We start from the raw sequence: 17,782 nt of genomic DNA, 5'->3' as shown, positions 1-17,782 counted from the left end.
GCAATCTACTTCCGTAGTGATACCACCTCAGAAACTCAAGGAGGGGTCGCTATGAGTCAGGTCAGACTCGATGGCACATAACAACAACAACAACACAGAAGCCAATACTTGCTTCAAAAAACAAGCTCATGGGGGGAGAGGTGCCAAATATTCGCCTCGTTGATGCTCCTGTCTGCACAAAGTTAATAGCCTTAAAAGTAAGACCAACATGGCTCCGTCCTCCACTCTCTTGCCATCATTAAGATGTAAAGAGTTAGCACAGGATTTCTGAGATAATCTCATGACTTCATACATTAACCATCCATAGAGTGTTCCTCTTTGCCTCAGTGCCACCACTCAAGTCCGAGGAGAAGAGGAAGAGGAAACAAACACCTTCTAAAATCCATGTGAAGGAGAAGATGTGAATTGATGCATATTTCATGCTCCCCCTCTTTCCTGGGTGAAAGCTCTTAACCAAGTCACCTCGTGATAAGTTAGTCTGCTTCATGATCTGCTCTGGGAGATTGAGCCCCTCCGAGTGCAGGCAGGGAGTGCAAATCTCTTGCCCCGTGGTCAAGCTCCTGGAGCAAAGGCATGAATGTTAAAGAGCACGCAGATCAATACAAGCAAATACGGCCCAACTACACCATTTATTCAGCCATGAGAGATGTCAATAGCCAGATTAGGGTGATCCATCTTTTTGATTTCCTACTGTATTCCCACTGACTACATGAGGGCTTTTTCCTGTATTAAAAGTGTTTGCTTTCTCAACCATAAAAATTCCAATTATTACTCTGAGTGCTCCGGAGTTAAGTTGCTTGTTGGCTGAGGCCTTGAATTACCTGAATCAGTCCAGGGAAGTAGGGGGCTGCTGGGACGATCATGGGCACGCCGTAAGGATGCAGGAGGACTCCTTGAGACGACAGCATGCTTTAAGCGCAGGTATTATTGCCTCTGAAGCTCAACACATCAATTGAAGAGTTAGGGGAAAATCTATAGACCCAACTTCTTCCGAACTACAAAGCCGAGAGCCAAATCGCTTCTGTCAGGAGCCAAGCGCTCATCAACATGGAGAGAGGAGAGACAGAAAATCCGCATCAGCAACTCTTAATGTGAAAGTCTTCCTCCCAGACGCCGAGGAGACACAGCAGCTGCAAAGTTGAAGCTACCAAAATGGAACTTGCTATTTTGGGAACAGCTTGCCTAACATGACTAACCAAATACTCTTCATTAATTTAGTTCTCAGTGAGAGGGAGAGAGAGACCGAGAGACCAAGAGAGAGACAGAGGGACACAGAGTGTTAGATGATGGGACCTGGGGTCTTCCACATGAATTGGCCCAAAAGGCAGAGGATGGAGTCTACATGAGGTTCTTTGGGAGAAAACAGAAATGCACTGAGAGAACCATCAGCATCTACTTGAAACTCTAACTGAGGAGGTTAACATGGGAAGTCTTGAGTATCGACCCACAAAAGCAAAGAAGATACTCAGTTGAGTTTGCCACACACACTCTTTCTCATGTCCATTTCACAGGAGCAATTTACAAAACATGCAATAATACTATCAGCTAATATTTGCATAGCGTGTGCTATGCACCAAGACCAACTTCAATTATTTATACGTGGTATGTAATGTCATTCTCATGATAAGCTATGAAGCAGGCAGTATTATTCTCATGTGGCCAATGGGAAATAGGGATCACAGGAGTCAAGGGGTCTTCCTACAGCCAGACAGCTTGTAACAGGCAGCTCTGCACTACGAACACACTCCTGCACCCAGTTTCTAACCATGGCCCTGTCATTCATTATTGCATTTCATTCCGGAATAGAATTTCAAATGCTTTTTTCCTTCTTTTGGTATTTAATATATCTACTTATCTTTGAGCTGTAAGCTGGGATTAAGTAATATGTAATCTATCAGTAAGCTTCCAATGAAGAGATATCTCCCCACCCCCTAGGTTTAATGGCAGCTATGATGTGGACCTGGGTGGTGTAACTGTTAACACACTGAGATGCTAACCCAAAGTTTGGCAGTTCAAGTTTACCCAGGGGTACTGTGGAAGAAAGATTTGGTGATCTACTTTTGAAAACTCAGCTACTGAAAACCCCATGGAACACAGCTTTACTCTGATACACATGCCATGAGCTGGAAATGGCCCCATGGCAACTGAGAATGCATACCAGAACTCTGGATGAGAAATACACACCAGCCAATATTTGAAATCCTTCTGGTATTTGAAAATACTCCAGGGATTATTTGGGATAAGTTACATTGTAAGGGATAAATTCCTATGGGATCAATGAATTGGAAATAAACTGACCTGGGTGTTCCACTTACTAGCTGTGTGACTTTGAACAAATGGCTTAGCCTCTCTGAGCCCCCAGCTTCCTCATTGGAAAAACTGAAAAAAAAAGTCCCTCCCTCATAGAGTGCCATGTTAATGAAATAAAGTCCTTATCGATCTAGGCCTAACAGTTGGCATCGTATCATTACGTGGACAATGCGGGGAGAACTTGGTCCCTCTTGTCATGTGGTCTTGTTTTCCTGATGGTAGGTAGAGACACATTACTGGCTTCAGATTGAAGGCCCAGATCAAGTGCCAATCCTCACTCCCCTAATCTTCCTAGGAGGAAAACATGTGGGCGTGTTTAGAGTTTCACAATTTTGAGAGCAATGTGAAAACCTGATGGATTTTGGGTAAAGAACGCACAAGACTGGGAGTAATTGAAAATCCCCTTCAGACCAGACACGTGCCCACCACACCTCACCTTCCACTGTTATCAGGACATATGCTATAGATTTTGTCAAAACGGGAGCGCCTCCACCCCGGAGAACATAGTCAGCTATCGGCTTTTTCTAAATCCAAATGTCAATTCCTCTACTTTTAGATAGCCAAGGTGTTTTTACACTACACTAATTTTAGTTGCTTGATTTAGCTGCATAATTACATTTCTAGATAATGGCATCGGACAGCGTTTGGCAGAGAATCCAATTATTTAAGGCTGCATTTTGGCCATCTTGACAAGGTCTGTCTGTAACGGATTCTCACGCATCAAAGTGGCCACGTTGTACAATTCAGAAAGCTCTTGTAACAGCTGCAAGCTGACCCCTCTTACTCAACAGCCGATACTGTTTCTAACTTTAGCTTTTGACTGTGACTCTCAATACCGCGTTTCTGAGGATTAGCAGAGAGGACTGAAGTATCATCGTGGGAGAGACGTGTTTTCCTAGTCTCGGCTTCCCTTTCGTAATCGTGGTGGGGAGAGCTATTGGTTGCTGGTAAGGATTGAGCAGGGTGAATTTTGGCTCTTTTAACATTATGACGTGGCAAGAACATTGGACCAGGAGGCCTGGAGCTTCTCAGGCACTCAGGCCAGAAATTTACATGGTTAGGTTGTTTTTTATTTTCTGAAGGTAAAACAGAGCAATTTGTTGTTGTTTGTTGTTATGTGCCGTCGAGTCGGACCCGACTCATAGTGACCCCTCCTTGGGTTTCCAAGGCAGTATCACTAAGGAAGTAGATTGCCCCATCTTCCTTCTGAGGAGTGACTGGTGGGTTTGAACCACCAGCCTTCTGGTTAGCAGTCAAGTGCCTTAGGCACTATGCTACCAGAGCTCCCAATAGTATACACTTATTCTTCAGCAGAAGTGAGCCAAGAAATAAACTTCCATGAGCATTTTGGAAACTATGTTTTTGTTGTTGTTATGTGCTGTCCAGTCCAACCCAACTCATAGCAACCCCTCCTTGGGTTTCCAAGGCAGTATCACTAGGGAAGTAGATTGTCCCATCTTTCTTCCGAGGAGTGGCTGGTGGGTTTGAACCGCCAGCGTTCTGGTTAGCAGTCAAGTGCCTTAGGCACTAAGCTACCAGAACTCCCTTGGAAACTACAGAGTTATTATTAAAAAAAAAGAAAAAAAACACAGTGTATCGTTATATTGATCATCATAGGTACCATTTTTATTAAAGAACCTGATGATTTCAGTTGGAAAGAAATGAGAATTGTATTATATTAGGGACATAGAAATATGCAGCTACGTCCTTTGCAGATAATAAAACTTCTTTTCCTCCCTCCCTCCCTGCCTCTCTTCCCACCTTCTTTCCTTCCTTTCTCCCTGCATGCATTCCTTTCTTCCCTCCCTTGCTCTTTTCTTCCTTCCTTTTTTCCTTTCCCTCCTTGAAACAAAAGCTGGTTGTCCTCCTGAGTAATGGGTATCCTTTTCTCTCTCTGAAAATAAAGGCTGATTGTTTTGTGACTCTCTTCACTCTGACCGCCAGGAAGCTCAGAGCCATTCTGTTCATTTTGTTGGCCTTTACTGTGCATAGATCTGTGTTCTTGCCTTCCTGTCCCCACCATTTCCAATCCTAACTACTGTTCTTCGCCTTTTCTCCAATTTCACATTTATCATTGCCAGCACTCACTGCTGTTGAGTTGGATCTAACTCATAGCAACCCCTCCTTGGGTTTCCAAGGCAGCATCTCTACGGAAGTAGATTGCCCAATCATCCTTCCGAGGAGTGGCTGGTGGGTTTGAACCGCCAGCCTTCTGGTTAGCAGTCAAATGCCTTAGGCACTATACCACCAGAGGTCCCATCATTGCCATATATGATTAGAATTACTGAAATCATACTGAATGCATCCTCGTAACAAACCCACCTCAAATACTTTATGAAATAGTAAAAGATATTAATAAGTAGCAACAACCACTAAACTTGCTATAAACACAGGTTGTTTCCCCCCAAGGGAAGCATCTAGTATTATTACTGAGCTCTGATTCTTTTTTCTTGAATCCATTTTCTCCGTTAGAAGGCAGGCCTCATACTCTGTGCCCCTCTGCTCCCCAGTGGAGGGTACACCCAGTTCATGTGGCTCACTTCCACCATGTCTGTGTGTGGGACTAAGGACACGGTCCATTGCCAGCATTGGTGGTTCGGTGGTAGGATTCTCGCCTTCCATGCAGAGACCTGGGTTTGATTCCTAGCCAATGCACCTCATTCTCAGCCACCGCCATTCTGTTGGTGGGGTTTGCATGTTGCTATGATACTGCACAGGTTTCAGAGAAGCTTCCAGACTAAGACTGAGTAGGAAGAAAAGTCTGGTGATCTGCTTCTGAAAACCAGCCAGTGAAAGCTCAATGGATCCCAATGGTGCAATCCACAACCACTTATGCCGACGACACAGGACCGGGTACTGTTTAGCTCCATTGTGCAAGGAGTCACCATGAAGTAGGGGACGACTCTATGGCAACTAACAACAACATGAAGACTGTGGGCACTGAAAACACGTGGAAGGAAACAATAAGGTAAACAGGGAGGGGAGGTGTTTTGGGGGACTGTCTAGGAAACACAGACTTCTAAAACTGAATTCAAAGGAAAGGCCGTGTATCTTACTTACCATGAAGGGGCATCTGAGCCCGTGAAGGGGCACCAGATTGACAAACGCTTTTCTATTCGTGGGCAGACAGTAAACATTTTCTGTGTTGTGGATTTTATGGTCTCTGTTGCAATGACTCTGTTCTTCCAAGAAAGCATGAAATCAACCAAAGATGATACATAAATGAATAAGCATGGGTAGGTACCAATAAAACTTTATTTATGGTCACTAAATCGTGAATTGTCTGCAATCTTCATGTGCCACAAAATACTGTTTTTCTTTCTATTTGTTTTCAACCACTGAAAAGTGTAAAATGTACTCATCCTCTTATCTCAAGGGTGCTACAGAGAAAGGGCAATGGGTGAGATCTGGCCCACAGGCCGTAGTTTGCTGACGCCTGGTCTTGGGATTTAACTGAAATTCTGGAGGTCAGACTGCAATGCAATGGCTCATGCATATTCCTTTCTGTGTTACCTGCTGCTTCCGTACCTGCTTCTTGGCTTTCTTGTCCCCTCCTTGGTGCCACTTGCTATGTTCCCCTTTCCTATGTTAGCAATTCCCATGTAGAAATTATTCCTCTCCAGATCTTCTGGAGCTATGGTTGGTGGATGAACCTCTGCTGTCCTGAGATAATCTTGAAACTTTAACTTTAAACCAAAATATCCCCTTAAGTTTTCTCTAAAGGAAGCAGTAAGTTACCTCATTTAGTAAAGAATGTTGGCCTTGAACATTGTGTTCTTTTGAAAAACTATATGGGATCAAATTGCTTAGGGAGCAGTGAGTTTACGTTAATGAGGACGAACAATTCGGAAAAGGAGGGTGAGAAGGGTCACAGAACTTGAAGAATGTAATAAATGTCACTTAATTGGACAAAAGATATTGTTGAATTGGTGCATGTTCTGCTGTGTATACTTTTAACAACAATGAGAGACAAAGAGATTTTTCCCTTGTTTTTTCTTAGCCAGCCTTTGATAGTTCAATCTTATCCCTTCCTCCCTCCAACATTTTCATCTTTTTCCACCTTCCATGATGACACTCCCTTCTCAGTTATCAACTTTTTCTTTCCAAGTTCAAAAAAGACCCTCTCCTACCATCAGACATGGCATCTTATTCCTCAGTTCCTAAACCCAACACAAAGATGGCTCTGGCCACTGCCAGCCTTTCTGAGTGGCAGCTGTCCAAAAGCCAAACATCTATGTGAGAGAAGAAGAGAGGAAAGAAATAGAAGTAGGAATTGGAGAATGGAAAAGGCATGGAGTCTGGAGAAGACAAACTCCTGTCTTGTGGATTCTGTTGGCCAGTGTCAACTACAGCCCCATTACCAAATCTAGTCCATAGATGATGATGGTGATAGTGAGGACAATGATGGTGATTTCCATGGACTGTGTATAAAAGAGCTAATCATTTTAAGTAGAGGCATTTTCTGTGAAATTTAGATTTACAATCTCTCTTGAAGGACTGCAGGATTGACAAACTTTAGGTCACATTTCCTTGTGTCAATAACCACCTAAGTCTGGCAAAGGGGTAGCTTCCTCTACAGTTCAAGACCTTCCCAGGAGACTGTCTCTGACATTAACTGCTCCCTGAAAAGAAGCTGAGTATCAATTGTCAATAATTAAGACAAAGCAAAGGGTATTTCTCTGTTCTTATTGTTGAGCAAGTTTAACATTAATTTCATTTCTTATGTCTTGGATATTGACAATGGCCACCTCTTGATGTGGACTCTATACAGGTCATGTGTTACTCAGAGTCCCTGGGTGTTGCAAAACATGAATGTGCTTGGCTGCTGGCCCAAGGTTAGGTAGCTTGAATTGATCCCGTGGCCCCTCAGAAGAAAAGCCCAGTGGTCTATGTCTGAAAAATCAGTCAATGAAAGTTCTGTGGAGCATAGCTCTACTCTGATACCCATAGGGTCACCATGAGTCATAATCAACTAGACAGAAACTGGCTGACTGGCCGGATGGTTGGTTATTGAATTATTTGCACCATCCTGTTTTCAGGGGAAGTTCTGTAACAGAGAATATCCTACAGTGTACAAGGTCCTTCACGATATTTCTCACCTTTTTACTCTTCTAGATTCATCCTTCCTTGTACAAATTACCTTTTATGTATAAGCCACATTGGCATCTTGGCCGTGGTAGTTAAGGTAGTGTGTCAACTTGGCTTAGCCTGGCTGAGTGGCTGGGCAGCTGGATGTAGTTATTTCCCATGGTGAGACTGGTAATCAACTCTACGGTGGAATTTACTTCAGCAGCTGAGTAGCTGCTTTAGGGATGTGGTCTGCTTCCCATATATAAGAAACAGTTTTGGGAATGGTGTCTAATTTATGGCATGCCTGAACCCTGCATGTAGCTGAGTCGTTGTTCAGTAGGCTGCCATGTTGCCCTGCTGATCTTGGGACTTTTAATGGACTTGAATTAATGGCCTGCCATGTGGTTTGCTAATATTGGAACTGTGCCTTTTGACTTGCCAACCCTGGGTCTGCCAGCCTCAGCAGCTAGCAGTTGCCTGAGTGGAGCAATGCCTCTGGCTTCAGTGGGCTGGGAGGAAGAGGCAGAACTGAAACCCAAGGTTGAGGGGCTTTCACCCAGCCTCCAGAGCTTGGCACCCGGAACTTAGACTTCTAACCTCCAAAACTGTAAGAGAATAAACTCTCGTTTGTTACAGCCATCCTGTTTGTGGTATATTACTGTCAGAGCGGCACTGGGAGATCGGAACATCGCCTTTGCCCAACCTTCTACGAATCCAAGTTTCTATTGAAACTGTTTCCGCCGTGCAGAGTGACTCTTTATTTTCTTCCCTTCCCCCTTCTTTCCTTCCTCCCTCCCTCCTCCTTCCCTTCCTTCCAGTTCAACCTTGCCTGCCTAAGTCAAACATCACATTTTTTTTGCAAAGCTCTTCCACAACTCCAGATCAAACTAATTGAATTGCCACCTATGCTGCAGAGCCATTTTAGTATTTATTTCAAAGACCAGTCACTTGATATCAGGATTACTTCTATCCATCTGTCAGTCTGTTATATTGTGGTGGCTTGCGTGTTGCTGGGATGCTAGAAGCCACGTCACTGGCAGGTAAAAACCTGCAGGATTATCCATGGTAGACAGGTTCCAGAGAAGCTTCCAGGCTCAGACTAGGGAAAAAGGCCTGGTGATTTTCTTCTGAAAATTAGCCAACAGAACTCTGTGGATCACAACAGAGCACTGTGTGACACTTGCTGGAAGACGAGTGGTTTGAATCCACACAATGACAACATGGGAGGGCTGGGGATTTGCTCCTGTAATGATCACAGCCAAGAAACCCCTATGGAAAAATTATACTGTTACACATTGGGTCCTATGAGTCTGAACTGACTTGTGATGACAACAGGTTTGCTTCTTCAGTTTTCAACCATGAATTGCTTAAATAAAATGGTGCCTCTGCATGCAATCTGTGGCCCACCTTCTTCTTTAAGAGGATGCCTCCTTCTTACCTGCTCTGAGAAGAAATTACGCCACAGGTGCTAACAAAGGTGTGTGTGTGGCTTCTGCACCTGGAAGATATTCTTATGAAGCCAACATATTAGAATTTCAAAGTCAACTGGGGCTTATGGGGATGATGGAGACAGTGCTTTTGAAGTCAGGAGTATTGTAAACAAACCAGAACAATGGGTCACCCTACCAAGTAGTATAAGGAGCCTTGGTGGTAGTTTGAACCCAACCAGTCACTCTGCAGGGAAAAACTAAAAAAAAAAAAAAAAAAAACTTGGCAATCTGCTTTAGCAAAGATTACAGACTAGAAAATGCTGTGGGCAGTTCTACTCTGTCACACGGGGTCGCTGTAACTCAGAATGGACAGCAAACAACAGCAACAGCACCCAGCCGCATTGTCCCACCTCCAAAACGGTTCTGAAGAGACACAAAGAAAATTCCAGGCGGTGTTGTGAGTGAGGCGGCTGCTGATCACCATTAGAAGCTCCAGCCCCAAGTTGTGGAGGCAGCACTGTGCTTCTCTTGGTTCATTAAGTGCTTCTTGACCTGATTCTCCTCTGAAAGCCAGACTGACTGGCTGAATGAGCAAATCTAAGACTCTCAACCCTGCACATCATCTCTGCTGAGATCAACAATACTTCAGGAACTGACCCCTGACCTCTCCAGGGATGAATGGCAACCTGGTTTGAGAATGTGTTGACCTTGCTGGAGGCAAACAACTACTCCCTGGGGAGTCAGGGAGTGGGGGTGCTGCATAATCAGCTGCTCCCCTAACGTGTCCTGTGTGCACAGCTCATGCTGTCTGTGCTGCAGGTGTCTGCAGGGGCCAGGTACAGAGACCAGTGCAAATAGCACATGTCTTGGGACTGGCCAACTGGGCCTTTTAGTGCAAGCCTCATGCACAATGTCCAGTCTCTGTGAATAGAAAGAATCACTTGGGCCCTGTATCAGTCCTTTCCCCTTAGAGATTAAGATGTGCACTAGAACCTCCCAGTGGCCACTGAGCTCAACAGAAACACGGTTAGATGTTTTATTTCCTAAAAAGGATTCCATGGCCAAATACATTGGGGACCCTCTCCTTACTTTCTCTCCATCTTGGGGATTCATAATGCCTGTTAGTTTACTTCAAAAAAATCAGCCAATGGAAACCCTATGGGCCAAAATGGTCCAACACCCAACACACATGGGGACAGTGCAGGGTCGAGCAGCTGTTTGTTCCTTTGTGAGTGGGGTCACCAGGTGTTGGGGGCCACTCTAAGGCTACTAACAACAAGCACTGCCATATTAGCACGTTAAAGCATTTGAGAAGTCTTGGAAGAAAAAAAAAAAGTCTTGATCTTGTTTGATCTGTACTTCTTCAAACTTATTTGATGAGTGACATTCCATCCATCCATCCATCCATCCATCCATTCACCCACCCACTCACCCATCCATCCACCCATCCACCCATATATCTATCCATCTATCCATACATACATACATCTACCACCCATCCATCCATCCACCCACCCACCCACCTATCCACCCATCCATCCATCCATTTATCCATTCATCCATCCATCCACCCACCCACCCACCTATCCACCCATCCATCTATTCATCCATTCATCCATCCACACACCCACACACCCACCTATCCACCCATCCACCCATCCATCCATACATCCATACATCCACCCACCCACCCATCCACACAGCCATCCATCCATCTTGCTACATATTTGACTACCTTCATATTGAGGATTTATTATGCATCAGGTCCTGTGCAAAGCTCACTCTTTCTTCTCCCAGCTCTTCTCTTTCTCTGTCTCATTCATCTCGTCTTCCCTTTCTCCATCCCTTCTGCTCATCACCCTCTTTAAAGTTACTGCCATTTATTTAAAGCTGACTATGTGCCAGGGATTGCACTAATCTCATCAAATGTATTATTCTTGATGTTTCCTCTCTTCATCCCTAAACAGTATATTCTGTTCCATTTCTGACCTTACAGAGGAGAAACATGAGGCACTGAGAGGTGAAGTGCATTGGCCAAGACAACACGGGTCTTAAAATGGTGGACCTGCACCTTAAACTGAGGCAGGCTGCTGAGCCCCCTTTGGTAGCTGCTATGATAAGCCCTTTTTGGCACATGGTACCCATCATCATGCTCTAAGCAATGATGGTCTGGACTAAACTCAAGCTAAGCACCCTCCTCCTCGTCTTCACCCTCAAGCCCTAACTCAATCTCAACCAGTCCAATCTCCATTAGAGGCCAGGGAAGACAAAGCAAGGAACTGAGTGACCAGGTAATGAGCTGGAGATGTCAAAACTTGCCTGAACCAGTCCTCCCTGCAACTTGCAGGAATGCCCCGCGAGCAAAAGGAAGTCCAGAGCACGAGGGATGTGCCAATTATGTGGGAACACCAGGGAAGAGTCACCACGGCAGGGGAAGATGGGGGGATAGCCAGGAGAAAGACAGCAAACGAGATTATGTTTGTATTGTTGTTGAGACTATGTGGAGCACACCATACCCAATCCAACAGTTTCTACATGTATGATTCAGTGTCACTGATGACATTCTTTGAGTTGTGCAGCCATTCTCATCCTCCTTTTTCAAACTGTTTCTCCCCTTAACACCAACTCACTAACCCCTCAACTTCTTGCCTAACCTTCTGAGTTGCCATTCCATCTTTTGACTTGTGATTTGGATGCTTGGTAGCACCATCCCTACCACCACAATTTGCTCACCTTTTGTCCTATGTTTATGCTTTTTCTTGGTCATCTCGTTTTTAAAGCGGAGTGTCAGCAAAAAAGAGGGAGACCCTCAACAAGATGGATAGACAATGGCTGCAACAATGGGACCAAGCATTGCAACGACTGTGTGGATGATGTGGGGCCGGGCACTGCTTTGTTCTGCTATATGTGGGGTTGCTATGAATTGGAATGGTCAATGGTACCTAACAATTACAAAGCTTCTTCCCACATGTATGTAGTGTGTGTGTGTGTGTGTGCTGGGGGGGTATCCCTAGAGCAGTAGTTCTCTATTTATTTATTTTAATTCATTAACTAGTCAAAATTTTACCCTTGTCCTAGAAAGCTGCAAATAACAGGACCCTTGAGGGACCTCTGAAATACCAAAGTACATAACCAATACGTGCTGCACTGGCTATCATAGAAAGACATGAGTAAAGACAGAATCTGTAAAACCAGCTCATCCTAACAGTTAGATGAGTGTTCTCCCATGCAATCGTGTTGACGTGTTTAGTGGCCCTGTGACTGTGGGGTTATGCACTTGCCAGCCAGAGCATGTTCACGATGGCTGGGTGGTGGAGAGGTTTTCAAGGAGGCAAGCTGGTGAAACCATGTGGAAATGTGCTAAGGCATTCGAGTCAGACATGAACCAGCTGCCGAGTGGATCACGACTCATGGATTCCAATCCCATGTGTGCTCTCAGTAGTGGATTTCCTGGTAGCAGACTGCCAGGCATTTCCAACAAGGCCCCTCTCTGTAAACTCGAACTTCAGCCTTTCAGCCACCAACCAAACACATTAACTGTGCCAATCACACAGGGACTCCAATCAGATACCAAGAAGCCCACAGGTCCCCTTACTGCTCTTGGGTGATAATGAGCCATCCTTCCAGAATTGGTTCTGGCTTCTCTCTGCTGAAGATTCCATCCCCAGCTCTCAGCGCCGAGAACGAGACCCTATCAAGTGAGCCAGGGGACTTTAGTTATCATCATCAGGCACCCACCAAACACAGCACTGGGCGTGCAAACAGAAGTGTAAATACACATGTTTTCAGAGATGCTAGAGTCTGGTCTGGTAGACAAGACATACATGGGAGGGCCCAGGAGTCAAGCTGTGTGGCTGAGCCTCAGCAGGGCTTAGCAGTGGGGCGGACTGCTGGGGGACGGTTTCTCTCCAGTGTCAAGGCCAGGCAGCTGGTGGCCGGAGAGATCCTCTGACAGGTGGGCTTTTCAACTTCCCAGATTAGCAGTGCCCTTTAGGGACATTCTGGGGACGTCAAAAGTGCAGCCACCCTGAGCGACCTCCATTCCCTAACCGCCTCTTACATTATAATCTATTTTTAATTTTTTTTTTCAGGCACATACATGATTTATTATTTTGTAGTCTCCTGCTAGCCCTTTTATGAATTGATTCATTTACACATCACAACAACCCTATGTGGTAAATGCTATTGTATGTTTTAAGAAACATATACATGTACAGTTTGCTAGTGACCAGTTACCTTCCAACCCTTTTATGTATGCACTCATCTAATCCTCATATCAAGTCTATGTGGTAAGAACTATTGTTATGCCCACGTTACTAATAGGAAGTGCCGTAGGTGTCATAAACTATTGGTGCTGGAAGACTAAACTAAAGGTTGGCAATTGGAGCCCACTGTGTGAGGCCAGGAAAGAAAGGCCTGGTGATCTGCTGCCATAAAGATTACAGCCAAGAAATCCCCATGGAGCAACTGGACTCTAATACATGGGGTCACCATGACTTGGAATCAGCTCAGCAATGTGCTTTGTTTGTGTGGGGAAACTGAGACATAGAGAGGTCAAGAAATTTGCCCAAGATCACACAGCTTAGGAGTGGTGAAGGTGGCTCAAGTCAGGTTCAAAATCCCCTGCTCTGCTGTCTTTTTCAGAAGGACGCTTTTTGAAAATATATTTCTGCAGGTCTTTATTTACTACTATGAAACAACCTTTTAAAAAATAAATGATAATAGCAATATCATAATAGCCAGCAACTCAGGTATTGGGGCCATACCAAACTTGGGTTCAAACCCTGCCTTTGATCATCCCTGGCTGTGTCTCCCTGGGCAAGTTATTTAATGTGTCTGATTTATAATTTATTCATTTACACATTGGGGGCAATACTATTCCCCTCACAGAGTTGTTGGGGAGTAATTTAAATACTGTATCAATGCACTTAAAATATTCTCTGGGCTTAAGTCCACTTTTATGTGTGTGAGCTCTATCTACCTATCCACTGCCCTGCAGTATATTCCAACTCATAGCGACCCCCATTGGGTTTCCAAGGCAGTAAATCTTTATGGAAGTAGACTGCTCCATCTTCCTTCTGCAGAGTGGCTGGTGGGTTTGAACCACCTACCTTCTGTTTAGCAGTCAAGTGCCTTAGGCATTGCATCACCAGTGTTCTATTTAGGGTGGTTACATCTTATATGCAGATGATATGAACTTGCTTGCTGAAAGTGAAGAAGACCAATGAGCAACAAACATATCATGATAAACAGAGAAAAGACTGAAGTTGTCAAGGATTTCATTTTATTTGAATCCACAATCAATGCTCATAGAAGTGGCAGTCAAGAAATCAAATGATGTATTGCACTGAGCAAATTTCCTGCAAAAGACCTCTTAAAGTGCTGAAGAGCAAAGATGTCACTTTGAAGACTAAGGTGCACTTGACTCGAGCCATGGTATTTTCAACAGCCCCATATGCATGGGAGAGCTGGACAATGAATAAAGAAGACCAGAGAAGAACTGATGCCTTTGAGTTGTGGTGTTGGCAAAGAATACTGAAAATATCATGGACTACCAGAAGAAGAAACATATTTGTCTTGGAAGAAGTGCAGCCGGAATGTTCCTTAGAAACAAGAATGGCCACACTTCGTCTCTAATACTTTGGCCATGTTGTCAGAAGGGACCAGTCACTGGAGAAGGTCATCATGCTTGGTCAAGTAGACGGTTAGCAAAAAGGGGAAAGACTCTCAATGAGATGGATTGACACAGGGGCTGCAACAATGGGCTGAAGCATGACAATGATTGTCGGGATGGCACAGGACTTGACAGTGTTTCATTCTGTTGTACATAGGGTCACTATGAGTTGCAACCAACTCGACAACACCTAACAATAATGACAATGATACCATATCTTAGCATGGTCATGTCCGTTTTCATGTCAGCCAGAATACCAGGCATTTAAGGGATAACTCACTCACACTTCAGATGATTAACCCCTAACCATTCTTATTTCATGAATCTATAAGTTGCCATTTTTATTTAAGCTAATTTTGTTGGGGTTTTTGTCATGTGCAACTAATAGATTTTGGAGTAATATAAAAATGGTGGTGATAACAGTAGCTATGTGTGCATATATAGCATGCATAGGAGGAAGTCATAGACTTTTTTTTTTTGCTCATTTTTCAGCAAACATTTTTTATAACACCTGCTACATACCAAACACAATTCTATGCACTTTAAAGATATTAACTCATTTAAACTTCTAACAATCCAAAGGTGTTGGTATTCTTACTAGCCCCATTTTACAGCTGAGGATATTACAACTCAGAGTGTTTATATCACTCCTGGCTACTTGAGCTGGTAACAAATGCTGATATCCTGTGGGCTGCCAAAAGAAGGGACAAACCAGTCATGGAAGAAATACAACCAGAATGTTCCTTAGGAGGAAAGATGAAAAGACTTTGACTCATCTACTTTGGGCATGCCATTAGGAAAACTAATCACTAGGAAAGAGTATCATGTTTTGAAAAGCAGAGGGCCAGTAAAAATGAGAAAAAACCTCAATGAGATGGTTTGACTCGGTAGCCCAACAACCCATTGCTGGATCTTGATCCAACAGATCAAGATCAGGAAGGTGGTGCAGAATTGGGCAAGGTGTTGTCTTGTTAGACATGAGGTTGCATGACTCAGACCCAACACAATGGGAACTAATAGCAAAGCTGAGTGGAAGAGCCGGCAGGCAGAGCCACGTCTGCTTGATTTCAAACCTCTTTTCTTTTCCTTTGTGCCCTTTGCAGAACTGAGCATACTGAAGTACTTGCTAAGTAAAGAATCCTGGAGCCATCCAAGGAGCTGGCACCAACACTCAGATGCCTGCATTATAAATCTTACCTCTGCAATGAAACCTCTTGTGAGTGAGGCCTAGGAAAAGCTACGTGGGCAGTACACCAGAATCCCAAAATATCCTTCCAGAGAAATCCTGGTGCTGCGGAGCAAGTACATTCAGACCCCGAGACTCAAAACCACCAACCTGAAATCCATCCATTACTTTCCACGTTTTCTGTATAAATAAGCTTGCCAGATGGAGCCACTTCCTCCTTCTACAGGAGCTTGCAAATGCATCAGGCTGGTCTTCAGGTACTGATTTTTCTGCACACCCTCCTATCACCAATCTGAAGTCAACAAGTCGGCAATCCATCAAATATTTACTGTCTTTGTTTGCATCCCCCTCACCAATATTGACTGGGGCTCAGTATGGAAAGTCACAGATTCCAGGATGGCCATTTGTTTAAAGATTACTACACAAAGTTCCCTTCCATTCAAAGACAACCTACTCCTTCAAGGACCAAAATAGAGCAAAGGGACGAAGGGAAACTAAAGGATTTAAAAACAAAATAAAAGACAACATCAATAAAACAAAGCAAATCCACTTGGTGTTGGAGTGGCCTCCCTAAAGTGCCGTAAACTTCCCAGTGATACCCAACTTTGAATGTGGTATGTCCCCATATGTTCTCCACTCCCACTGGAACCTAACATTTGCAGGCACTATTTATCATTCTGGCTAGTGGTGTGCTCATCTGCCTACCTCGCTAAGCAGCCCGTGTTGTTATTTTTATAATTACTGGGAATCTTTAGCATGTTGCATTCTGCCAGAACTCCAGCTCTCTCTCACACACACACCTGTTATGCTCAGAACACATGGAAGGATGGAGGCGGGTCCAACGATGGACAGAAAGGGAAGACAGCCTTCCTGCCCACTCCAAGAAGCACAAACTGAAGAATAAAGAGGCAGATGAGAGCACTAGCTACCCTGCCATTTACTTAATTGTCTTGTAAGGCTATATTCTGGGCCATGCACTTGTTAATTTTTTCACTAAACAGTCTGTGTTTGTTAAAGAGTTTATTAGAACATTGTTCTTTTTTTGTTGTTGTTGTTGTTGCAAATATCAATTCATTTAGTCATCATAATGACCAACAATAAATATCATTATCTCCATTTTTCAGGAGCTCTGTGGTGCAACAGTTAAGCAATTGGCTGCTAACCAAAAGGCTGACAGTTCAAACCCACCCAGCAGCTCCATGGGAGAAAGGTGTGGCCATCTCCCTCCCTAAAGAATACCTGTGCCATAAATTTGCTCCCAAATCATAGTAGCCTAGGAAACTCTATGGAGCAGCTCTACTCTGTTACATGGGGTCACACTGAGTTGGAATTGATGCAACTACATCCAACAACATTTTATAGATGAGAAGACTGAAATAAAGAAAAATTTGAACTGACTCTGAATCCAGGTCAGCATGAGTAAAACTATTTTTCCATGGTATCTCCTAGTCAGCATCACTGTCATTACTGAACATCATTATTACCATACCCACTGCCTCCATCCTGTACAAAGGCACGTCTTGAACTCTTACCATTTGCTGGGTATTGTGTAGGGAGTGCTGGTGGTGCTCTGGTTAAAGCGTTAGGCTGCAAATCAATAGGTCATCAGTTCAAACCCACCAGCTGCTCCACAGAAAAAGATGAGGCAGTTGGCTTCTGTAAAGATTACAGTCATGGAAACTCTAGGGGTCAGTTCCACTCTGTCCTCTAGGAGTGCTCTGAGTCAGAGTCAACTCCACAGCAGTGGGTCTGGTTTGAGCTCTGCTTCCATAAAGACTAACAGAACAAAGTAGAACTGCCCCACAGGGTTTCCAAGCCTGTTAGTCTTTACTCATGATGACCTGGATTACACTAGAAGCTATGCCACTGGTATTTCAAATACCAGCAGGGTCACCCATCTTGGACAGGTTTCAGAGGATCTTCCAGACTAAGACAGACTAGGAAGAAAGGGCTGGCAATTTACTTAAAAAAACCAGTCAATGTTCTCCAATGGACAGTCAAAACTGGTCTTAAAGGCTCAGTCCAATCACACTCGCCACCTGCTTAAAGCCCTTTACTGTTTCCTCCCTCTTTTTTATTTCTCTTGGAATGAAATCCAACCCCCACATCAGG

The 17,782-nt window shown here is 44.1% G+C and overlaps 1 protein-coding gene across 1 annotated transcript in view; it reads right to left on the bottom strand.

The window, feature by feature from the left end:
- The window catches only part of RBFOX1 (RNA binding fox-1 homolog 1), a 440,214-nt gene extending 439,306 nt beyond the window's left edge, over positions 1–908 (bottom strand). The window contains exon 1 of the mRNA XM_007939608.2: positions 822–908. Within this exon, the coding sequence (XP_007937799.1) occupies positions 822–908 (87 nt within the window). The remainder of the gene's footprint in view (positions 1–821) is intronic.
- Positions 909–17,782: the final 16,874 nt, after the last annotated feature.

This window comes from Orycteropus afer, unplaced genomic scaffold (genome assembly GCF_000298275.1).
Source record: "Orycteropus afer afer isolate SDZICR_OR568_19922 unplaced genomic scaffold, OryAfe1.0 scaffold00061, whole genome shotgun sequence".
NCBI lineage: Eukaryota > Metazoa > Chordata > Mammalia > Tubulidentata > Orycteropodidae > Orycteropus > Orycteropus afer.
Note: the sequence above shows the minus strand (reverse complement) of the source record. Positions and strands in the feature narration are given on the sequence as shown.